A 26,406-nucleotide genomic window follows, 5' to 3' on the forward strand; every position below is an offset into this window, starting at 1 on the left:
TTCAGACAATCACAAAAAAATATGTTCCTTAATTTCAGTATCAATCTCTACGAGCTGATAAAGAAGAACAACTACCAGGGCTTCAGCCTGAGCCTCATCAGGCGATTCTCGAGTTCCCTGCTCCGCTGTCTCAGGCTACTGGAAGGAGAGAACATCATTCACTGCGATTTAAAACCTGTAAGGAACCACACAATTGAACAAATTTTACTTTATGTCAATAAGTACTTTACGTTTGGTTGTCATATTTTTTTTAATATACCTAGGTCGGCCAACGAGCGTACGGCTCACCTATTGATAAGCGATTATCGTAGCTTTTAGACGTCTCCAACACCAGAAACATTGCAAGGAACACCAACAGGAACACAACACAGCTTAAAAACAGTATTATTTAGCTGTGATCTTCTGTAAGGTCGAGGTACTTCCCCATTTGAGCACGATATTTCTTTCTGTGTCCTACCTCAGTTCATACACGGAACACAACAATTTAAAATGTTTAGATAGAAGTCTACTTAACACCCTCTTAATATTCCCTTAAATGTACCCATTAGAAATAAAATTTACATTTCATACAGTAGAAACAATATGAAATTGAAATATTAAGAAGTTAAAAGAGTAATTTATTTATTTATTTGAAAAACCAATAGAATTGTGTAATTAAATTATAAATAGACGCACACTCTCCGGCTCCCAGTAGGTTGTGAATTTTGTGTAATGGGTTCAGAGGCACACAAAATACAAGCACAAGCCCCCAGACCACGACAAATGGCCTACGATATAACTATGTGCTCTGTGCAGGGATTGAACGAAATGGAACTTTAGGTCTAGTATAATTGTAGCTACTATACCATAAGTCAAACTACCAAAGTCTATTTTAGCTGTTCATTGATGAATTTAACTGAGGTAGGGCACAGCAGGAATTTCCTGCTCAAAATATGGAGCAGCCCGACTGGGGTAGTACCTCGACCTTACAGAAGATCACAGCAAAATAATACTGTTTTCAAGCAGTATTGTGTTCCTGTTGGTGAGTAAGGTGACCAGAGCTCCTGGGGGGATTGGGGATTGGGTCGGTAACGCGCTTGCGATGCTTCTGGTGTTGCAGGCGTCTATAAGCTACGGTAATCTCTTACTATAAGGTGAGCCGTACGCTTGTTTGCCGACCTAGTGACATAAAAAAATGAAAATACATTTTCCCTCTTTCAGGAAAATATTCTGCTAAAAGCCAGGGGAAGTTCATCAATCAAGGTCATAGATTTCGGCAGCTCGTGCTACACACACGCGAGAGTCTATACGTACATACAGTCAAGATTCTACCGGAGCCCAGAAGTCATCCTGGGCTTACCGTATGGTACACCCATTGATATGTGGAGTATGGGTAAGATAACAGAATTATATTTGTTGTATACTGATAAAAAAATCTCGAACATGTGAAAACAATATCTCCTGATTATTTTAGATATACCTTTTTTTTGTCTAAAATTATGGAATTATATATATGTTATTACACTTTGATAAGTCAGGTCATACCAACACACAGGCCATCCTCAAATGTTTTAAATTTAACCCGCCATGTTGTTACACTGTAGGCGGATAATTTCCCTATTAAGAGTAACAATCGCTTACAGGTGAGTATTCAGGCCAGAGGACCGATGGCTCTTTGTGCTCTCCAAGTCACAGTAGGATTTACAAAGATACGCCCGGACCGTAACAATATACGCATGTAAAAATATTTGCACATAGTGGGAATTAAACTCGTGATCGCTGTTGAGGCGAAATTTTGTCACCAATGCAATAGAACGGTTCACTATCTGAATATGTATCTGAATTTCTCCATAACTCTATAACAGATATGACCGCAAAGCACGTCTCGTGTGTAACATAAACAGAAACATCCTCACATTTAGTTACTTAAACGTAATCTCAGTAATAATCGTCTCCGAAGACGCGTGTAACCTTGTTACATAATATCACATAAAACCGTGAATCCGTCTATTCATCTATTGCGTAAATGAGGCAAACAGACGATCAGTATGTCGATATTTGCGGATCACACGTGGATCTGACTCGTCGCCTTTCTCTCTGCTTTCTACAAACTTGTCGCTTACGTAACAGTCTACCTCTCAACCATATTCGAAATAATAATACAAACGATAATAACATTTATTCCAATACACTAAAGCTTAAAGTTGATATCTTTTTTACCAGCTACCGAAACTAATGATGTCTACTATGCACGAACAGGCTTGTTTATTATGGAATTTGATGGTTTTATCTTTCCATAAATGATGCTAAAAAAAAATCCGACGGGAAATCACAAACAATAATTACAACTATTAGTTTTAATAGGTTACATCCGCTGTGAAAATTCTGAGGCAAATGACTTCTAAAGTAACGAAATATATTAATTATGATAATTATGTTATGTTTATAATTATATAAGTGGCAAAGATGAACGATGAAGAAGTGTTAATTTAGGAGCGCTTGCTTTGATGCTGTATATATTCCTGACTTTGGTTGAGTAATATTATATTGACTAATTCTTGTTAGCAGAATCTACATTCTGAATCAGTAATAGCGTCTAATTAACTATAATAATTAATGAATTAAAGAATGTTATGTACTTTATGCAACGATTATTTAAAAGTGATTTTAAGCTTACTTCAATAAAAATATTAAGTTGATATTATTATATTACCCTTTGTAATTTTTCTTGTTTTTGTAATTTATTTAATTATTTTTTTTGTGTACAATAAATATGATATTATTATTATTACTAGTGGTAGGCCAGTGGTCGAAATTCGACTATAATTTTATCACAGACTTAAACAATACACAAAAGTGTACAACCACCAATATACCTATGCGTGTGTTTGTTAAATACATGTTTTTTTTTATTATTGTATTAGCATTCTGCATTTCTTCTCTATATAATCTATAAGTGTGCAAAATTTCATACTCCTCCGTCTACTAGCTTATTTTATTGACTCATTTATTTATGTTAAAATACATTTCAAAATATATCTAATAAATAAATTAAAGTCAGAAAAGAGTAACAAATTGTTTTCTAGCTGTTGTAGTGCTGTACAACCAGCGTTTGTTCCAGGCTGTATCCTAGCCGAGCTTCACACGGGCTACCCGCTGTTCCCGGGGGAGAACGAGGCGGAGCAGCTCGCCTGCATCATGGAGCTGCTGGGGCCTCCGCCGCCGGACCTGCTGGTACACGCCACCAGGAAACGGCTGTTCTTTGGTGAGGTTTTCTGGGGCATTTTACACAGAATGTGTGTCTTTGTAATAGAATGGCGTGAAATGGGTGACATGTAATGAGGGATATTTGCTTGATTAATTACCATTGTTATGGTATGCTGTGTGGCTACGGTACTAAAGAATTTAGCCACCCCCTCTCTTCCCGTGGGTGTCGTAAGAGGCGACTAAGGGATAACAAGGTTCCACAACCATCTTGGAACTTAAGAAGCCGACCGATGGCGGGATAACCATCCAACTGCTGGCTTTGAAATACACAGGCCGAAGACGGGCAGCAGCGTCTTCGGTGCGACAAAGCCAGCCCTGCGGTCACCAACCCGCGTGGTGACTATGGGCAAAACACATGAGTTCACGTTATTTTTGGCGTAAACTTGTGGAGGCCTATGTCCAGCAGTGGACTGTATAGGTTGTAATAATAAATTATGGTATATTGGTTAATGTGCCGTGTGTTGTCGATCGAGTAGAATAGCACCACACCCTTTCTTCCTGCATCGGTCGTAAAAGGCGACCGAGGGATAAACCTGGCTCAAAATCATCAGGGTTCTGGAGAAGGAAAACTTCATTTGAAACCCGGAATGGGGGCCTCAGTCAACCATTCGTGGCATAGCTCTAAAATGCGAAAGACTCCTGCAGCTGAACTGGCTCCACACGTATCGACTCGTCGTTCTTATGGGCCTAGCCAGTGAGGTCGAGAGGGTAGCGTAGACCTTAGGCAACTCTGCGTTTTCCTGAAGAGTGTCCCAGGCGATACAATGTCTGTCTAACACTGTCTCAATCGTTTGCCATAGGCGGACTAAGGCCAATGGCATATTAATATGGTAGCTAATTACCCTAAACATACGAGTATTAGGTAGGTATTCTATTAATCGATGTGAATTTCCGTTTAAAATAGCGGCTAAAAAAGAGGTATTATTATTAAAAAAAGTTGAAGTTAAATTGGTTTTACGTGAATCAAATTGAATAAAAAAAATAAAATTTAAATGTTACAAATAATAAGCGAGAAATGGCAATTTTTAGCAATAATTAGGCTTTTTTAATATTTTGGTTAACAGTCAATACTGAGCATGGTGATAAAAAAAACTTAAGTTAAAAGTATATAATATTGATCTACCAACTGTAACCTCATTTTGAAATTAGTCACACATAATTTCAACAGAGTCCTTTTACCGACAGTGAAACTATTGCAAAATGTTTACGTCTTACATTCGATGTCCGAAATACGACTGACTCAGTCTTGTCACTTATCTTAATTTTACATTCTAGTGACATGAACATGAATAGTCAATATTTTTTATTGAAATATTATACATATTTACAATTCATAAGCTCAGAACTAAATATTTACAGATGGTTATGGTACAAATCATACCCGCGCGGTATGGTGACATGAATGCTGGCATCATTGAATCGCTATGCCGATTCTCTGACAAAAAATGCACCAGCCCTCTTGTCACCAGTGGAGGCGAGGAACTATCTCTTTAAAAAAAATGTAGAACTGCTACTCCGAGGTCCAAGTGTTTCGACTGCAAAGGGCACAAAGATGTAATTTGGAATTAGTGACGAATATTTGTGCCTTTCAGTCGTTTCAGCAGCGGCTCCCGCTCGGCTGTAACAAAAATAAATGAAGATAATAAATATTTCGTTAATACAATTGGAATGAGAATTAAAAATAAAATTCGTTTTGCAGTAGGTTTATGATTAAAAACTTTTTGGTTTTTATCTTTTTCGGATTATTAATAAATCGGGTCAAAATTAGGAGTAAAAGTACGTACTCCATAACGTTATTCCAAACTTGATCATGATTACTTTCCACTCTATTTATGGCCAAATCTTTTCACGTGTAATACGCTACGTTTTATAGCCTATTATTAATGAATAAACTTTCAAATGCGAAAAGAATTTTACGAAATTTACGATAAGTGGGTAATTTTATTTCAACAATAACGCGTTGGAAATAACAGACGAAAATTGTAATATATTGTTTTAAGCTAACGCGTTTACTTTTCATATTTAAATTTATATTTGCTCTAGTACTTACCACAATGTCAAAATCGCCATAACTCAGCCTCCCCGTAATAATGGCGATTGAAACATAGGAACAATATACGTAGCACTCAAACAAATATAAATATAAATATAAATACGAATTTTACTTTATAATGTTATGATTAAAGTAAATAAAGCATTATGTATTATAGTATACACATATAATCTTAATTTTCTTTATTGTTGTAGACTCAAAGGGCTCGCCGAGATCAGTAACTAACTCAAAGGGTAGGAAACGGCGACCGGGGTCGAGGACGCTCTCCACGGCGGTCCGCTGCGATGACCCTACCTTCCTCCACTTCCTGCACCGGTGTTTGGAGTGAGTATATTTTACTTTATTATATGTTTTTAAATAATAAATATAATCAATTAGTCCGTTGGCGTAGTCTAGTGTGACTATGTTTCCCGCTTTAGAGTTGTGGGCTCGATTTCCTCGATCCTGGATGTAATATTAATACATGTACACACAACCCCTCTGGTGGTGCGAGTTGTTGCCTAAAACGCCAACGGTTTGTGGGTTTGATTCCCGCACGGGATGGATATTTGTATTTGTAAAAACATTTTTTTCCGGTTTAGATTTCTGTCCTTGTGGGTCTCCCAGTCGTAGCTCGGAGAGCACTTTAAGCCGTCGGTCCCGGTTGTCATCATGTACACCTGATAGCGATCGTTACTCATAGTAGAGAATATATCCGCCAACTCGCATTGGAGCAGCGTGGTGGATTAAGCTTTGATCCTTCTCCTACATGGGGAAAGAGGCCAATGCCCAGTAGTGGGATATTACAGGCTGAAGTGATACATAAAGTCGATATTACTGAATAATACAATGATAACTCTCTAATAATTCAATTTAGTTTTATATTCTATGCAATAGCCTCTCCAAAACATATTCCGTTGCCTGGCAACCGTCCCATGTCTGCACATTAAAGCCGTTGCACGCGTTGTTTCTTGAATAGCGAAGACGACGCCATCATACACATACATACAATTTTTAAAAAGAAACGCGTGATATATTTCAATGGTCTGAATTGGTTCACAATCCTTTGCCTAGAAACTGAAGGGGGTAACAAATGAATACAACACAATTTCGTTCACACAATGACAAACATTTGTATGGGCTCGGATGATATGGTTGTGAAAATAATATGGACACATGATAGCTAAAAAGTTAAGAATTATCATTTTTTGAACTCTATCTTCGATTTTGTTTACTAGAAAGAATTTTAAGTAACTGCAGAGTTTGAATCTAAATTTTTTTTATAGGAAACTAATTCAATGACGCTAGACATACGAGTACACACACATTAAATAACGGATAGTCGGGTTGTAAACGGTCGTAATAGTTGATGTAAATTAATAATTAATTTTGATATTATGGAATGTTACAGGCGTGCGATACTTGCAGTGATATGATGCTAAACTTAAATAACATATGACATACATATATAAAAAATTACGTTCCTATGTTAGAGCTTTTATAATTTGACGAAACAAACAGAGCCATTATGTCTTAATTATTCGCGAAATGATAAATTTTGTTTTGATTACGTTAATATTACGTAACTTGATAAAAAATATTTTAATTCGTATTATATTTATTATGTTATACTTTATTCCATAGAAGACTCGGTCTAATTTATTGGCTGCACAACTATTAATTTAGTTATTAAATGCGAATTGATTAATTCATAGTAATATTATAAAGATGAAACGTTTGTTTGTCTGGTAAAACGCGCTAATTTCGGGAACTGTTGTTCGAATTGAAAAATTCTTTTTGTATTTGATAGTCCATTTATCGAGGAAGTCTAAAGGCTTTTTCTCAAAATAACTCGTGTGAAACCACAGGCTTTAGCTAATATTAATATAATAGAGCTGAAGTGTTTGTTTGTTTGTTATTTTTAGAATTTATAGTAATGATATGTTAAACAATTTGTAAAATAATGTTATGCACAAATCAGATCAGACGAAAAATATGTTATTTACACCGTTAAACCAGGATTTCAGTTTTTTGAAGTCGACTTGAATAAGGGAATTTTCGATTTCAATTGAATTTAATGTGTCTACATCTTATTATTCCTAATTTAAAACAATACAAAATTCCTGAAAAAGTTCCTACTAATTTTTATTTACATGAAGCACAAAACACTTATTGCTAGGACAACAACTGACGCATTAGTGACACTCAAATCAAAACAGCGTATTTTGAAATACACACACATGTAAAAAGAGTATGAAAGGTCTATAAAAGACGTAAGATTTAACAAAAACTAAAATATTGGAATCTAAGCTATCACTTCTGACTTAATTATGGCTGGTTGCGCCAGTTGTAGATAAAGGTTAATCTACAAATAAGTTACGATTAAACTTTAATAGCAGGAGGTAAAATAGGTCATTAGGACTTTGAGATGGGCACAGACCTCTTTCTCCATGTAGGTGAAGGATTCACGCTGCTCCAATGCGGGTTGACGGATATGTTCCCTACTATGAGTTACGATCGCTACCAGATATTTATAATAGCAACCGCGACCGACGGCTTTATGTGCTCTCCGAGGCACAGACTTACATTAGCACGGATATTAGGAATTGTTTCTGATTTTTCTTGTTTTTGATTTTGAGTTGAATTTACAATGTTAACAGTGACAGTGGAATTCGATGGTGAAAAATAATAATACTTTAAAAAATTATATCTGTTGGATATCGTCACTCGTCAAATAACGTTATCCACAAATGGTGGAACAGGCCCTAAATGTGTTATTCTTGCAAATTCATGCATTTTTTTGTTATTGAATTATGACTATGTAAATGTATGTAAATTGAGCACATTACATAATGCGCTATTGTAAACGTTCCGAATGTCTTATGAAAATGTAATACACAAATCTTTAATATACATACGTCATAATAACTATAATAATATAATAAGTTATATAATTATGACCTTTCGAGAAAGAATTTACTTAATAAGTTACATCAATTACTTTTGTTATTTGAGATAACAAAGTTCCCTTGTCGCTCTTTGATAAAGTTTTGACAAAGAATGGGTGTGTGACATTAGATGAAAAGGCCAACCTACTTTTAGACCGAAGATCGGACTCCTGATTGTATGGATATTGTTATCGTATTTTTTATCTAATGAAATATATTCTATATAGGTACGTTATACTTTATTATAATTGCAGTTATCATCATCATAACCTTCGTGAAATAATTGAGTCAATGGGTGATAAATTATCTAATTGTATATTAGGTTCATTAATGCTAGTTGCCTGTTCATTTATTTTGACTGTTTAGGATTAATTTTAAGTGGAGTAGGGCACAGCAGGAAATGTCCTGCTCAAAATATGGAGCAGCCCGACTGGGGTAGTACCACGACTTTACAGAAGATCACAGCAAAATAATACTGTTTTCAAGCAGTATTGTGTTCCTGTTGGTGAGTAAGGTGACCAGAGCTCCTGGGGGGATTGAGGATTGGGTCGGCAACGCGCTTGCGATGCTTCTGGTGTTGCAGGTGTCTATAAGCTACGGTAATCGCTTACCATCAGGTGAGCCGTACGCTTGTTTTCCGAGATAGATTTTTAAAAAAAACTTTGATATATTACTATGTACTGTCTATGTACTAGCAACACAAAAACCAGTTATATCATATAAAATAGCTTTGAAATCGCCATCGATTTCTATTTTTACATAATTGATGTTTTTGAGATTATGGAAAGTTGCGTATTGAGTATTTATGATCGGACACTAGAATGATCATCATAATCATGATACGTGTATTGTAATGTATTGTTTTATACGGATTATTGTATAATAATAACTGATGATTATAATTAAATACTGATCTGTTCAGATTTGTGCAGGAGAAATTTAGGAACGAAGATAAGTTTTTATTTAAAATAACTTTTTTAAGTTCTCTTAGTAGAAAGTACTCCTGTGTTGGAGATCCAGAAACACACACAACATACAGGCACAAATGCTTAGAAAGCTTAAAAACTTTACTAGTAATTTATTTTACACTAGCTGTGCCCACGTCTTCGTCCGCGTGGAATAGTGACTTTGCACATCATTTTTTGGATATGCCTTTTGGTTTATTTTGTTTTACATGTTCAACGTGATTTTTAAATTGGCATAACTTTTTTATTTATGAACCGATTGAATCTAAACCAGATAAGCCTTTTCTGAGATTAGCGTGCACAGAAAAACAGACAGATAAAAGTTTCTGACGATCATTGTTTTGGGTGCTATTTGCGTTGATAAAAAGGTCCCAATCATATTTTTTCTCACATATCTTCCATGTACAGACAGCGATCCGTTACATTTTTATTATATTTATAATTTTACATAAACACACCTTAAATACTAACTTAATAGTAACAAGAAAACAGCCAAGTCGGTCAAGCCATGTGAGATGATATTTCAAGCATCCGGCAATTGACTTTTATTGATATTGACAAATGCTTGAGTTATTGTGTAGGTTATCAAAAGTTTTGGACATACAAGTATTAAGATACCCACACAGACACATTTTTTACTATACAGTCCGTTTTAAAAATATTTTTTCGTGGTTTTACCTACACAACTACTGATTCTTTAAACATATATATGTATATATATATATATATATATATATATATATATATATATATATATATATATATATATATATATATATATAGCAATCTACGTACCAATTCTCATTATAATCAAATCAGTAGATTTTACATGCAACATAATATATATTCATCCAAATCTTCCGTTCATTATTGGTATTAGGAGAAAATTAATATGTCAGAAAAAACCATAAGCGTAGGACCATGTCCTAATTTTTTCAGCCCTAAGACTGCTGATTCAAAGCACCTACATATATAATAAATAAAACACATGCGAAAAAGCAGTATAAACTGTACTATGTATAAAATTATGTACGCACTTAAGAAGTTATACTTTATTGGCTAGCTAACTTCACGTTGCTAACTTCTTCTTTGTTGATTAGCTAGCTTCAGGGTGTCGGTTTTTATCGTGACTTTGTGCGCGCGCGTCGTAACAGTTTACTCTCGTAATTTTCCCTTTACCTAATACAAAAGAAGCATAACTTCAAGAAATATAGACAAAGAGCTCGATTATTTGTATACCGTAATAAATTAATCATATTTAAAGTGAAGGTTCCGCCGATTAAGAATATATATGAGAATTCTGCAGAAATGAATCGGCAAGATACTACGCAATTAGTACTTAAAAAAACCTGTCATTTGTTATATATTTGGTCATATTTTGCATGATATACAGCGCTGCTAAATTCACACGTCTTTATAGTTAGTATAATTTTAAATACTTTAGCCGTTAAATTCTTTTTAAAATACATAAGTATATATTAAAAGAATGTAGGATAAAGACAAACAAATTGCATTAACAAACGATTGTAAATAATTATTACATAAGATTGCGTAACAGTAGTCGCAAACAAAATGTAACTAATTCCACCACGTTCGTAATCAAGGCTTCAGCAAGAGTAAGTGTATGAAGTAAGCGAAATTATGTTTTACCAGTGGCCGAAATTTTTCAAATTACTGTTTTAATCGATTATTTTTTATTTGATAATTTAAAAATTAAAGACTAGAAAAGTAAGTTGAGTAATTTTGTTAAGTAACGATAAGCAGAAATAATTTCAAATAACTTTCAATTGACTTCCAACGATACCTCTGTATATCTCCATATAGAAAACTTTCAAATACAAAAAAAATGAGTTACGCAAATGGCATGGAAAAAGTTGGAAGTAGGCGGTGTACTTAGATACATATATAGATACAAATTTACGTATGTGTGTATCGTGGAAAACGTAAGCTACAACTATTTGAAGTAGACAAAACCGAAGTTGTGTGTAGGATTCAGTGGTAAAAAGGTCCAACCGACTTCGAGGTCAAAGGTTGAAAAAATCGTCTTTTCTTTAATTTGTGTCTTTATTGTAGAATATTTTAGTATTTCAATACGTTGATACTTAAATTAATCATTTTAAAAATAAATATTGATTTTAAATATATCAGTTCAAGGACCTCTCTCTCTCTCTGTATGTGTGTGTGTGTCTTATTTGTCGGTAACTAAGATAAAATAATGCATTCGATTAGTGTTTTTTTAATGTTTAATGTTTCATATTCATAAGAAAACTTACAACTTTCTTTGATTGTACAAATTTGAAAGAACTTACTAAAAAAGGCATAAATTACGATAAAAATCAAAACAAAAGTTGCACCATTCATTCCTTATTGATAGACATAAATTAATTTACATTCAATTTATAATCAAACTCATAAAATCATTCCCAGTGTTTTAACAAACATTTACGTAATGACCAGAACGATGACTTTCACTCGGGTTCACACTTTTTTTACATTCTAGGAAGATGTGAATGAATGAACGAGTGAATGAGGTACAACCGGTCGGATGTAGACAAAGCGTAGTTTAGGCTATAAAAGTAAAAGTCATTTCACACGATCACATTTAAGATTTTAAAAAAGAATTCTTAATTTTACTTCATTACGGTAGACTGTTTATTTATTTTAATTGTTACACGGTACATTCATATTAACTATAACTAAACTAGACTCAGTGGCGTAGTGTGACTGGGTATAGACCTCTTTCCCCATGTAGGAGAAGGATCTGAGCTTAATCCACCACGCTGCTCCAATGCAGGTTGGCGGATTTATTCCCTACTATGAGTAACGATCGCTATCAAGTGTACATGATAACAACCGGGACCAACGGCTTAACATGCTCTCCGAGGCACGGTGGGAAGACCCACAAGGACTGCACAAACACCCAGACCACGGCAAACACCTGTATGGCCAATACAAATGTTTGTCATGTGCGGGGATCGAACCCGCAACCGCCACCGCCAGCGCAACAGCTACAATCTGTACATGGCTGTAACTGTTGCGCCAATGCGGCGTCAACACACGAATGATGAACGCGAAAGGGTGGCGGCAAAATCACCACAATTTTTCCTGTTGACAAAAAATCCATCTGTCCGCATTGTAATAAACATATAAAAGTAGTAGAACTGAGAACCTCCTCCTTTTTTGAAGTTAATTAAAGAACATAAACTGAGCTTGCAATTAGTGTATTATAGTTTGGTAAAAAAGCAGAATTAAATATAATAGTAGGGGCGGTAAATTTTCGGTGGGTGACTGTCGGAAAAAAACTACGCTACGCCACTGACTAGACCCTCCTAAAATGTAATCCTATAATATTAAAAGTGACTGTATCGTCGTGCTCGTCAGCCGCAAAGCGGCTGTGTACTACAGACTGCTGATTTAATTTTTTTATGATACGTTTATTTTCATTTGGTTGAAATCTAATATATAAAATTATCGTGTCGCGGTGTTGGTAGTTAAACTCCTCCGAAACGGCTTGACCGATTCTCATGAAATTTTGTGTGCATATTGAGTAGGTCTGAGAATCGAACAACATCTATTTTTCATCTCCCTAAATGTTAAGGGTAGTCCACCGCAAATTATTTTTTAATTTTTAGATAAATTTTTTTTATTTTTTTTATAATACAACATTAAAAAATACAAACAACCCTAAATTTTCAACCCTCTACTATCAACCCCCATTTTTAAATAGCGTTTAGCAGCAAGACAACGTTTGCCGAGTCAGCTAGTATTATATAAATTACTATTACCGCTTTTGATATTATGGTATTTTATGACAGTTTACTACGATCTAATACTATGTTTTACAACTATAGTTGCATATTTTCAATTAAATGGCTGTCTTATTTGGACTATTTATTATTTTAGTATGTTATCTATACTCATGTTATAAAGTTGAAGTTTGGAAATAACAACTGGTTCTAATTGAGAACTTCGTCATTGTTTTGGATAGCCTGTGTACCGAGGTATAGGCTAATTTCCCCCTCAAATTAAGGCGTTTGAAACCGCGGGGAACTAGTATATGATATACGTCGTGTTATTTCGATGATAAAATGTTAAACTCAACATGTATAATAAATCATTCATCTCAGAATGTTTAACAACAAGTTTCTTGAAATCACACTAGAAAGCTAAAACTAGATTTGTCGTTTATCATATAATCAGAGATTCCTGTTTTGCACGATTTTTGAGAAAACTGGATTCTATTTATTAACATAACCCAGCAAATTATTATCTGCGTGTGTTATCCTGAGCCCGCCTTAATTTGTCACGTTTCGAAAATTCAAAAGTCGTTCGCTCAAGTTCACTTAAAACAATGACTGATGTAATTCTGTTGTGATAATTCAGTAACTATGAATTACTTTTGGGACGAAGTTTTAACACGCTTGATGTGTGAAAAACCCACCACAAAGGATTGTTGGCATTTTAATTACGTATGAACTTCAATTAATAACTTAACGATCAGATCACAACGGAATGAAGCTCGGAATATTTTTAATTTTACACTATTCAAATTATCTTAATTAGCAAATTGTATCCACGCATAATTAGAGCGTTGGATACTTGTATTTGTACAAATATTACTTTTCGGTTTGTATGTCTGTCCTACTGGGTCAGTCTGTACTGTCCATCTCATTTGTTATCATTTACATCTGATAGCGATCTGTTAGGATGGCTGTCCGTTGGCACTTTAAAAAAAAACACTTTATTTACTGCTGCAAATTAATTTAATCATTGACAACTGTTCTAACACTAAATCGGACTCGAACTGACTGAATACAATAGTCTTTTTAATATGAAATAATAAAAATGGAAGCGACGGGGTTTATCGCTGACTTAACAATCTTGTATAAAATTTCCCAGGCTTACATACTGCAAATGTTGCATTTTATTAATATAATATTTGTTCATAACAGATTCTTACTCATATCTCTCTCTCGTCAGCCTATCGCAGTCCACTGCTGGATATAGGCTTCCACAAGTTAGCGCCAATAATGGCGTGACTCATGTGTGTTGCCCATAGTCACCACGCTGGAAAGGCGGGTTGGTGACCGCAGGGTTTACTCATAGCATATATCCACAAACTCGTACCATGCACCATGCTAAATTAAGTTCCAATCCTTACTCTATATGGAGAAAGAGGGCTGAATGTTGATCATATCTAAATCAATAATAACCCTTTCTACTACTTTACTACCCTTTCAGGTCGATTACTGTCTATAATTTTCTAGATTACGACTTGCGATTCGAACATGGAGAAAAGAGCCTTTACAATGGGATATTACACACTAAATCAATAGTCAGGGCATATTGCTAGTATTTTATCAAATTATAAATATACGACTCTGTGCTGTGTGGTTACGGCATTAAAGAATATAGCCACCACCTCTCTTCCCGTGGGTGTCGTAAGAGACGACTAAGGCGTAGCACAGTTCCACTACTACCTTGGAACTTAAAAAGCCGACCGATGGCGAGATAGCCATCCAACTGCTGGCTTTGAAATACACAGGCCGAAGACGGGCAGCAGCGTCTTCGGTGCGCCAAAGCCAGCCCTGTGAGTAGCATAGTGTGGTACACAAAGTAGTGGACTGCGAAAGGCTGATGTGAAGTGAAGTGAACTCTTACCACACAAGAAAACATCTCAAAATTTTATGGTTTGTATTCAACGTCCATTTGTTGCGCTTACGAAAGTGATATAAATCTTCCAAGATGATATTTGTTCTGCTCCGTTGGGTATCTGTATCAATGGACCTTTGTGTTTTTGGAGGTCACTTTCAAACAATAGACACATTTGTGTATGACCAGACATTACATTTATATGTAATTACGCAGTTTTTGAAGCTTTAAGAGTTACACCACGTGACTGGATGTAATGGACTAATATTGTATTAGAATAGAGCCAGGCCAATGGACAAAAAATTAAAAGAAATAGAAAATATAAAGAAGTTAAGTTATTTTTTTGCTGTTGCTGTTAATGTTGTTATTTTTTTTAAATATTTACGTTTGCACATTTTTTACTTTAAAAGCATTTTGTATATTGTTTAATTATTCGTTTTTCGTTTAATTCATTAAAATTAAGGTTAAAATACTACGGTTAAAAACTTAAGCTCAATACTCAAACATTATAAATTCAGTTGTCATAAACATATATCCTTTTTGGAAGTCATCGCTGATGAACCGATAGTTCTAATATTTTTAATTCTTATTTACTTAAGACCTTCTCGATGACATCACTGATATAACGGTAGCGGGCGGTCTTTTTAACCGACTTCCAAAAAAGGAGGAGGTTCTCAATTCGACTGTATTTTTTTTTAATGTATGTTACATCAGAACTTTTGACTGTGTGGACCGATTTCGACAATTTTTTTTAATCGAAAGGTGGTGTGTGTCAATTGGTCCCATTTAAATTTTTTGAGATCTAACAACTACTTTTCGAGTTATATCTAATAATGCGTTTTTACTTGACGCTTTTTTCGTCGACCTACGTTGTATTATACCGCATATCTTTCTACTGGATGTACCGATTTTGATAATTCTTTTTTTGTTGGAAAGAAGATATCCCTAGTTTAGTACCATGATAAGGAAACCAGGATCTGATGATGGAATCCCAGAGAAATCGAGGAAAACTCTTGAAAACCCGCAATAACTTTTTACTGGGGGTACCGATTTTAATAATTTTCAATTTAATCGAAAGCTGATGTTTGTCATGTGGTCACATATAAATTTTATTGAGATCTGATAACTACTTTTGGAGTAATCTTTGATAACGCGTAGTTACTTGACTATTTTTTCGTCCATCTACGTTGTATTACCCGTCGATGTAATTGTCGGTTTTTTTTTTCGTTTGCGAGCAAACACAATTATGTACCTATATATTTTCCTTGAATATAATTTCATTATCTTAAACTTTTTATATTGTATGATATTGGAATGTTAAATTAAATGTATGATGTCAAAGTGAATGAATAATTACTCTCATGAAGTAATACACGCGTGTAATCGATTAATCACTTTCCTTAATTATGTAAATTATCGAGTTTTGAACCGTACTGCGTGTGAAGTAGGCATTCTAAGCATCTATCAGTGTTACCTACAATTTATTACTTTAGTAATATTACAATGTAATAGACATCCATAGCTATATCTAGATATAGTACTTTGTTTTTGATTTCTAGTTTCATTTATAACTAGCGATCTTGAATTAACACGGGGAGTATATTATTAGCGTCCAGAAAACTCCAGTAAGGTGTCATCAAAATCCGATCAATTTCAGATTTCGTGGAAGGTTGGTTTTTATTTGTGCAAGCTATATTACAAATAAATTAAATTATAAATTCATATTCAATCGCTATCAAACGTTAAGCTGTTGTGTGATTGTTGATATTTCATTTCAATACGATTGTCATTTTTTGGTTATGATTCGTTATGGTTCAATGGTGCGTGAGTTCCATCAATATCGTCAATCATAAACTTGATCTTGCACAGTACTTACACTTTTGTTTATGCAAGTGTTATTCTTTTTTGTAATTCTTGTAGATTTTTTGTGCACTGGGGAGCGCGCAAAGGTATAAATATATAAAGTTAATGTCTCATAGCAATCATTACTTCTGGTAGAGACAGTTTCCGCCATTTCACAGTTTATTAGCGTCGCTAATTATGTTAAAATATAGAAAAAAAATCTTTTACCATCTGTAGCAAACTAGTGGGCAGCTATAGTGTACGTTTAAGTATATAGTGTAAGCGGTATTTGATAAAACTAGTGGTCGCACAGTGGTCGAAATTCGACCATAATTAATTTAAGTTATAAGTTTGAACATTATTAAGATTTTAATGAATTATTTATGTTTATGTTTGACGTTCAGTATAGACAAACAATATTAATCTATAAAGTATTCTCAATTCGACGTCAGACTTTAACAATAAACAAAATAGTGGTATATGCGTGTATGTCAAATACATGGCAGTGTGTGTAATGTTTATTTTTTTTTTATAAATTTAATGTGTTTTATGTATAATTTAAAATAAAAATATTAGCATTCTTTCATTTCAATTTCAAAAGTAAAAAGGGATACAAAGTTTTTGCTTCACGTATTAATATATAGATAATGCTATATTTTCTGTTACCTAGTTTATTTTACTCATCCACAAAACATATCACGCAAATATATCGCATATTTAATAAGCGTTACAAAAAAAACGTTTTTAAATATTCTACAGAAAAATACATACAAGTCGAAAAATGTAACAGCCTGTATCTATAGCACTTTCATAGTTTGTTACATTACGTCTAAACGTTTTCGCATACCTGACCTTTACCCGTGAGAGTGGTGAAAGTTTTAGGGATAGGCCCTGCTCGTGACCACCACTGCCTTATCTCACGACCTACCGTCAGAGGCGAAAAGATCTAGTAATAAGTAGTAAAATATTGTTGAATGGTATAAGAATAATGATTGGGAAGTGATTTTAAGATGTAAACATAATTGTGTTTGCTCACAAATAAAAAGGCAACTTCAATGTACGATGACAAGTAATACAACGGAGGTAATTTAAAAAAGTAGTCAACTTCATACATATTATTAGGGATAGCGTAAAAAAATTTCAGATCTCGATCAAAGTTAAATGGAAAAACTCTAAAAGCACCATCTTTCGGATAAAAGAAACATTAAAATGGGTACGCCCAGTAAAAAATTATAACACACAAAAAAAATACATTCGAATCGAGAACCTTCTCCTCTTTTTTTAAAATCGATTAAAGAGGTTGTAATGTTTTCAAAAACACTTGACACAATTTCCGAAGTTTATTTGCCACTTGAGACAAAAATTCTTTTCCACACCCTACTACGAGTATAAGAAAGGTAAGCTAAGATGCGTGCACGCAACGGTGAAAGGTTAAGGTGACGTAATAGACAAATTCGATTATGATCGATTTGTGACGGTAGAATCTTACGTACATTAACATTATTTATTTTATGTTAGGTAAGTTTTAATTCCAGTTTTGCGTTTCCAATTACATGGGATTTCGATATTAAGAGTCGAATTAAATAGTAATATACATATTATTATTAATAATGAAATATGCGTTTAAAATTTCCTTGGAGAAGAATAAATGGTTTTAAAACATACATACTCACATATATATATATATATATATATATATATATATATATATATATATATATAATAATTAAACAGCAAATACATAAATATATTTTTCGTACCACTTGCTCAAAAGAGTGACATTCTATGCCACAAAAAGCGAACATAACAATAGTCATTTTTAATCTGTTAAAAACAGGGAAAGAAAATTGTACTGAATTTCATTCATCCTCTAGGGGGAGAATGTGATTTAAATTTGGAATACTTACCGAAATTTATACTGAACTACATCTGTGTTTACACCATTGAGTTTGTATATAAAGCATTATACATCTTTAAATTACTCTCTATCAATAATTGGACCAATGTTTCGAATATTAACTTTTACTTTTAATTGTCATTATTTTTAATAAATGCTTATCTCATATTATTATTGTGTTAAATTTTTCGCAAATGGTACGAAAAGTAGAGTATTTTCCTCGGTGATAAAGCTGTCTTAGTCTTGGGTGAACTTAAATCCCTCGTTACACTCAGGACTCGTCTTAAGTCCCTCGCTTCGCTCGTGATTTAAGTTTTTAACACCTTCGCTACGCTCGGGAGTAAACCTCGAGTCCTTCGTTACGCTCGCGATTTAAATCGTCACCCGCGTCAGAACACACTGATTTATCCCCTTGGTTAATAATCTACTAAATTTTGTAAATGGTTTACCGGTGTATGCGTAAAAGAAATCATACAAATCTACATACATATTTTAATTGGTTTTGCGAAAATATTAGAAGTGAACTTCTCATTATTAATAATATAACTATCTAGGCCACGCGTTTTCAACCGCGTTGATTGTAGAAAAAAATTAGCCTTCCTTCTCCTTAAAAAGCATACCTAACTTTCCTTTTTAAATAGTTTCAATTTTTTTGTTGTAGATGCCGGTACAGCAAGCGCTTATCTATAAAATGATCCGTTATTTATGTGGAGTAATTGTGAGATTTTTTCTAAAACCTTAGTATATAATAGTAATAGATGAAATAGAGTTTTATTAAGAAATAATTGTTACACTATTACTATTATTTTTTAATGAAACTGTATTTAAAAAGGAAATAATAATAAAGGAAATCGTTGCGTAAAAATTATTCTACCTTTTTTATGGAGACGGTTATCTTTAACTATGATTGTGTTTTGTGAACGCACGAGCGATCGATTGCCTCAAATTAATTTCAATGAAAGGATTTTGTTTTTGTATTAATTTTGTAAATGCAATTGTAATTTGCTCTAAGATTTTTTTTGACAATGACCATTCCGTAGATATACGAATGTGTTAACAGCGTAACTATATCAACTATACAATATAATCGTATGAACTAGATTTTTTTTGAAAGCCATTAACCCTAAAAAAGAAGAAGATATTTTTTTACAAGTTTATAAGTCTGTTTCTACAAGGTACTAAAAGTGTTTTCTTACAAACGAATTTCTATATCTATTTTTCGTTTGAGGACTGTCGATGGTGATAGAAGAGTACAAGTGATTTCGTTAATGTCACGTAAAAAGAACATGAACGACATTAATTGAGAATACAATTTTTGTTAAATTCAATAAGAAACAAAACAAAAAAAGAACTTTGTATTAAAAAAACACAAAAATTAAAGCAACTTAGAGGTACCATAAGAAACTTACTATGCTCTGCTAAGGCATTCGACGAATTGGACAAATCGAATTAATTTGAGTCTTCAAACAGAGCCAATTAATTTGTTAGTTACATTTGAAGAGAGCTCTCAACACATTCACAACGCTTATAGTAATGTACATTATATTACAAAACTTTTTTAAAGTTTAAAATAAAAAAAATCGTCAAAGATATCTAATAGTGAAAGTGAGCATATTTTTACTAATAATAAAATAAGGCTTATTACGTAATAATATTTGTCAATATAAATTCTTTATATTTTTTATAAAACTAGATCGCCGAACAACTCACACAGCTCACTTGATGTTAAGCGATTACTTACTATAGACGCCTGCAAAACCAGAAGTATCGCAAGCGCGTTGCCGAACCTATCCTAAATCCCCTGAAGGAGCTCTGGTCACCTTACTCACCACAGGAATACAACACTGCTTGAAAGCAGTATAATTTAGATGTGATCTTCTGTGAGGTAGAGCTAGGTAGTAGCTAAGTCGGGCTGCTCCAGATTTTGAGTAGGATTTTGCTATTTTCTGCTGGGCCCTACCTCAGTTCATTAATTTCAATAATTTATTAATTTCAATGATTGAAGTTGATAAGAGAGAAATATATAGATAGGAGAATACGTTACTTGAATGAAAATGTAATGCTTAAATTAATGATGACTTAATATAAAAAATAACCTTATAACATAGAACCCTTCATGTACAAGTTTGCTTATAGGTCTCTCTTCCTATTTCTATCTCTCTCACACACACATAAGTGGTAAAAAACCGAAAACTCCAAAAACATAGCACTCCTTTTTGCACAGTCGTGTAAAAAAGATTAGACCAATTTAATTACATATCAGAAGATTCTCTTTCTAATTTATTCGTTAATAGATTTCGTAAGTTAATTAATTACGCATATATTCAAATTGCGTACAGAGAATGTCAAGTATCATTTGCATATATGAACGGTAAATAGGGAAAAGTTACTTGAGGTATGTTTTAACTATGAATGTTGGTACGAGATTGTACGTCCTAATTTAAAAAGTATTGCAGTCTATTATTTCAAAGCACTGAGCAAGAAACTGTTTCCCGTGACACAAAATCACTAAAAATTGAATAAGGATTTCACAATTTGTTAAGTTCAATATCTACGTAGAAAATACAATTGAAAAACCAGACAAATTACCAAAAAAACTTAAAAAAACAAACGCAATAATGTCTTATAATTAATACCTAGTGGGTTTCTAAATCAAAAATCTCTTTATCCGAGAAGGCTTCAAAAGCAAAATTGAAACGACATTTAACAAAGTATACATAAGTCTTTAATTACTTAATTAATTAAGTTGATGTGAAGCTCTCACCATACCATTTGACGCCGCGTTGTACCTGTTGCGCTGGCGGTTGCGGGTTCGATCCCCGCACATGACACATTTGTATTGGCCATACAGGTGTTTGCCGTGGTCTGGGTGTTTGTGCAGTCCTTGTGGGTCTCCCCACCGTGCCTCGGAGAGCACGTTAGGCCGTTGGTACTGGTTGTTATCATGTACACCTGATAGTGATCGTTACTCATAGTAGGGAATATATCCGCCAACCCGCATTGGAGCAGCGAGGTGGATTAAGCTCTGATCCTTCTCCTACACGGGGAAAGAGGCTTATAATAATAATAATAATAATAATAATAATAATTTATTTCAGACGTAGTCCATATTTTGTTAGTTACATTTTTTTTCCTTAACTATGTTAGTTTCAATAATTGTGACAAAACAAATTATACTAAATCAAAAAATCCAATTAAACAACACTAAAATTAAAATCATCATCAATTAACTAAAATTCAATTAATACCGAAATTTAAAATCATCACCGAATTCAATACCAAAATTCAATCAATATTATACAATATTTAAAATTAAAAACTAAAACAAATGCTAAAATTCAACCAAATTACAATATTTAACATTAAAAACAGAATCAATACTAAAATTCTATCTAAACTGCAATTAAAATCAAAAACCAAACAAAAATTAATATTAAAATTCAATGTAAATTAAAACTAAAATCGAAATTCAATCAATACTAAATTTAAATGACAATTTCAACTAAATTAAAAAGTAAAATTCAATCAATTAAAAGCTTAAAATAATGACTTACTCAATTTAATTCAAATAAAAATAAAAATATGTCAATTTAATAAATTGTCCTAAATTATCACTGTATTCAATATAAATTCAAAATTAAAATCATAATCAAATATCAAAACTAAAATCACAACTACAATCAAAACTTAAATCAAAATTAAAATTAAATAATAATAATAATAACAATTATAATTTATTTAAAATTTTCCCTATGCCCAGTAGTGGGATATTACAGGCTGAAGCGAAGCTATCACCAATTCTGAATATAGATTCTGCCAACAACGGCAGATAATAGCAGTTACTCTTTAAATTCTTCGTAACATTGCTTAATAAATCTTTATAAATTCAGTCATACGGCCTGCATGACAGCTTTACTAAACCTATATTTTTTTTAATCATATTTTATAATTTATCATTAATTACATTAGATGTTAACTATGCAGGCGGAATTCATACCACCATGTTAATAATTACAATTGAATATAAGTACCTAACTAAATATGATCACAAATCATGATTACAACATAGCACAAATGGTTGACCTAAATAACTTATTTTAGTTAAACGTTTCTAGATCTGTTCGACAGGATTATGAATTTTGTATTAAATGAATTTAAATCTAGATTTACAGCATTTATTCGTAGACAATCGCCTTGATCTAGATGGAGTCTGGTCAGTATATGGCCTGTCACTTGCAACGTTGAGCTTAGTAGTCTTAGATACGTACGGTGGTTTTTGAATTTGATTTGGTTGTTCAATAATAACTGTCAACTATGCGTTTTTCCTGAAGAGTGTCCTAGGCAACACAGTGTCTTTCTGACACTGTCTAAATCGTTTGCGATAGACGGATTAAGGCCAATGATGGTTGAATCGTCATTTGTGGAAATATCTTACGATTTGAAGGATAGAGTAAATCCGATTTTCAAGAAACGTCTCGCTTGGCTTATGAACGGTTAATAAGACAAATGGATTGTTTTTGTTGTAAAACTTCTTTACGTACGCTTGACTTGGTGAGTAAGCTGGTGAATGCGTAACGAGAGCGTTACGAACAGTGTGATCGGTAGATGGAGCACACATTTTCTTTCTTTCTGTCATAGCCAGTTACGTTTGGAATATCTAAAACACAGTGCATTGGTCTAAAGCACACTCGTTTTTTTAAATATCAAGGTCCAACAGGGCATTAGTGAACCAAGATAGCTCATAAGCTAAAAAGTAAGCTAAAAATCTGTCTGTTCCAATTTTTTTTTACTTCAAGGCGGTGAAGAAAATTAAAAATAAATTATTTAACGCGTTTTATATTTTTGTTTTTAGCGTGGCGAATAAAGCTTCAATTGTTTATTTTTTTCTTTATGCCACATGTGTATGTATGTACAAAAATTTATGGTACATGTGTATGTTGCCTAGCCCGTTGGCGTAGTTTGTAGTGGCCCTGCTTTCTGTGCCGCGGGTTGCGGGTTCGATTCCCGCCTGAGTCTGGGTGTAATATAATATTTGTATTTATATATTTATACATATATTATTTCTATATATATTTATCAAAAAAAAAATTATAACATCCGGCTGTTACCTGTAACACAAGCATTAAGTTGCTTACCATAGGAACAGACGACCGTGTGTGTGTGTTATAAGATATTTATTTATTATCATTTATTTTTGTACAAAATTTAATGCTACGTAAATCAGCCGGCTTCTGCTGTCTCTCGTTACAACGAGTATCGATTGATATATTTCTTATTTTATCAAAGAGCTACAGATAGTGTTATCTTTCGAAATAGAAGTGGAATAAATCGCTGGAATTATGAGAAATAAATCGCATATACATCTTTATTGCCTTATTTATAGTGTAAATTTTAAACAAGAATTGTTATAACAGTATGTTTTTGTGTGGCTGTGTTCAAGGTTAACTAATTTTTCCAATCCCTATCAGTTATTTAGCGTTTTATATATTTTTGTTACTTTAAATATCTATTTTGTAAAATAAGTCTTTTCAAATTCTAATAAACTCTATGGCAAAACGTAAGTTCGCAAAACGCATATACGGTTAAGCTTAAGTTAGCACACTGGTTTATCTTTACGATAATATAAAAAGCGCAGCCTACACATTAATAATTGATATTTAATAATTATTAATAACACACAGAAATCATAAAAATCGGTGAATAGTTTTTGTCATAGGATATTAAATGGATATATATCATAAATGGATATCTATACATATAATAAAATGGTAGGAAAGTCAAAACTGTACCTACATTGAATATTTTTTAAAAGAATACTTGGGGTACTTACAATCGATACCGAAGCCAAAAATATAGTTTTTAGAATTTTTTTTCTGTTTTTCCGTTTGTCTGTATGTATGTCCGCGATAAACTCAACAAGTACTGGACGGATTTACTTCAAATTTGGCACGAATATTTTTAAGAAGTCGGGTCCACGTATAGGCTACAAATTATCGCGCTATCACCTACGGGGAACGAGCAGTGAACCTTTATTTCTTCAATGCATTCTGTAACAACGTATAATCTAACGACGCATATTTAAATGTTCTTGTTATTATGTTAACAACCACAGTCTCCCTCTGTTACTGCACTTTCTGTAGATATGAAATGTAAAGAAGAAACGGGTAAATGAATGTTATTTTAAAAGGTATAATCGTAGGTATTTTTGGTGCTGTATAGCGTTCACGCAGACGATGTCGCAGGCAGCAGCTAGTATAGCTTAGTATCATAAAATATATAACAATAATCAACCGAGTATTAATTATTTTATATAGCGAAAAATTAAATTTTGGTACTTTTAGTTATACATACTCTAATTAACGATTTAAGTAACTTGGTTATTAGTAAAATGATTGTATGGGTATGTGGTAACCTCAGGTTAAAGTTTTCTTTTGTATTCATGTGTTACATTATAGCTATTACAGCTATTTGCAGTCTTCTTATATTTTCAAGACTTCCTTACATTTTTTGTAAACGTTTAAAGCTTAATGTTAAAATGTACAATAATGAAAAAATGTATAATTATCGGATAACTAATACCGGTTTAATATGTTTATTTACTATTTAAATTAATATTTATCGGTTTTTTAATTGTGCAAGTTTTACACTTTAATGATTGTATGATAAATAATGAGTTTTATTTTAAATCAATATTTGGACAGATATCAATATTAGTTAACATAGATACCTTTGTATGTCCATAAAAAAACTGATAAATAAATTCAACAGCTTTATATTATTTGTTAATTACAAAATGTAATAACTACAGCTTGGATTTAAAATCATTATGCACACCGAGCTCTAGAAAGGATTTATATTTCGTAATAACATTGGCAATTTGTTAATACACTGGCAGCTTACTTAAAAAAAAAAAACTTAAAACTGAAATAATTGTGTTTGCAGGCAAACGAAGAAAAACCAATTTCAATTATATCGACAAGTAATACAACGTAGGTAGACAAAAAAATTGTCAAGTAAATACGCATTATCAAAGATAACTCCAAAAGTTGTAATCAGATGTAGAAGAAATTTAAATGTGAGCACGTGATAAACATCTTTATTAATCGGCTATATTATATCGGATTAAATTAAAAATCATCAAAATCGGTACACTCAGTAAAAAGTTATGCAGATTTTCGAGTGTTTCCCTCGATTTCTCTGGGATTCCATCATCAGATCCTGGTTTCCTTATCATGGTACATGGTATATATATATATATGGTCGAATTGAGTAACCTCCTTTTTTTGAAGTCGGTTAATAAAAAAGGTTTTAATTCATTTCTGATCATTAATATTTGTTCCAGATGGGATCCAAAACGTCGCATAACTCCTACGGAAGCAACGCGCCACGAATTCGTGACTGGCTGTCCTCTGGGATCGACGCCATCTGGAGTTCTGGCACTACCTCGGCTACCACCCCCACGACCAACGAGGACTGCTCTCCTTCACTCCCAGTCAGCTGGTGACGTCGCCGCCATGTTGGGGAGAGCGTGACCTAAGGAAAGATGAGATAGAGTCGGCTCCGGCGGTCTCTAGCCTTTGATTTTTGATCTTCTGCTTTGTAGTTCAATTTGTTTAAGAATATAATTACTTTGGCTGTACTATTAATATTAATTTAGTCATTTTTTTCGCTTAGATGTGAAGACATATATTGTAAGATGATCTCATAATTTAAATCAAAGGAAATATGTAAACGAAAATATTATCCTACTTTTGGTTTCGTTAATTTAATTGAAGCGTAAATATTTATAAATGTTACAATGTGATATAATAGAAAGAAACTATG

The 26,406-nt window shown here is 33.1% G+C and overlaps 1 protein-coding gene across 1 annotated transcript in view; it reads left to right on the forward strand.

Annotated features, from left to right (window-relative positions):
- The window catches only part of LOC123669697 (probable dual specificity protein kinase madd-3), a 66,359-nt gene extending 40,245 nt beyond the window's left edge, over positions 1-26,114 (forward strand). The window contains exons 6-10 of the mRNA XM_045603288.1: positions 39-177; positions 1,201-1,372; positions 3,101-3,244; positions 5,494-5,623; positions 25,925-26,114. Coding sequence (XP_045459244.1) covers positions 39-177; positions 1,201-1,372; positions 3,101-3,244; positions 5,494-5,623; positions 25,925-26,114 — 775 coding nt within the window. The remainder of the gene's footprint in view (positions 1-38; positions 178-1,200; positions 1,373-3,100; positions 3,245-5,493; positions 5,624-25,924) is intronic.
- Positions 26,115-26,406: the final 292 nt, after the last annotated feature.

This window comes from Melitaea cinxia, chromosome 3 (assembly GCF_905220565.1).
Source record: "Melitaea cinxia chromosome 3, ilMelCinx1.1, whole genome shotgun sequence".
Lineage (NCBI taxonomy): Eukaryota > Metazoa > Arthropoda > Insecta > Lepidoptera > Nymphalidae > Melitaea > Melitaea cinxia.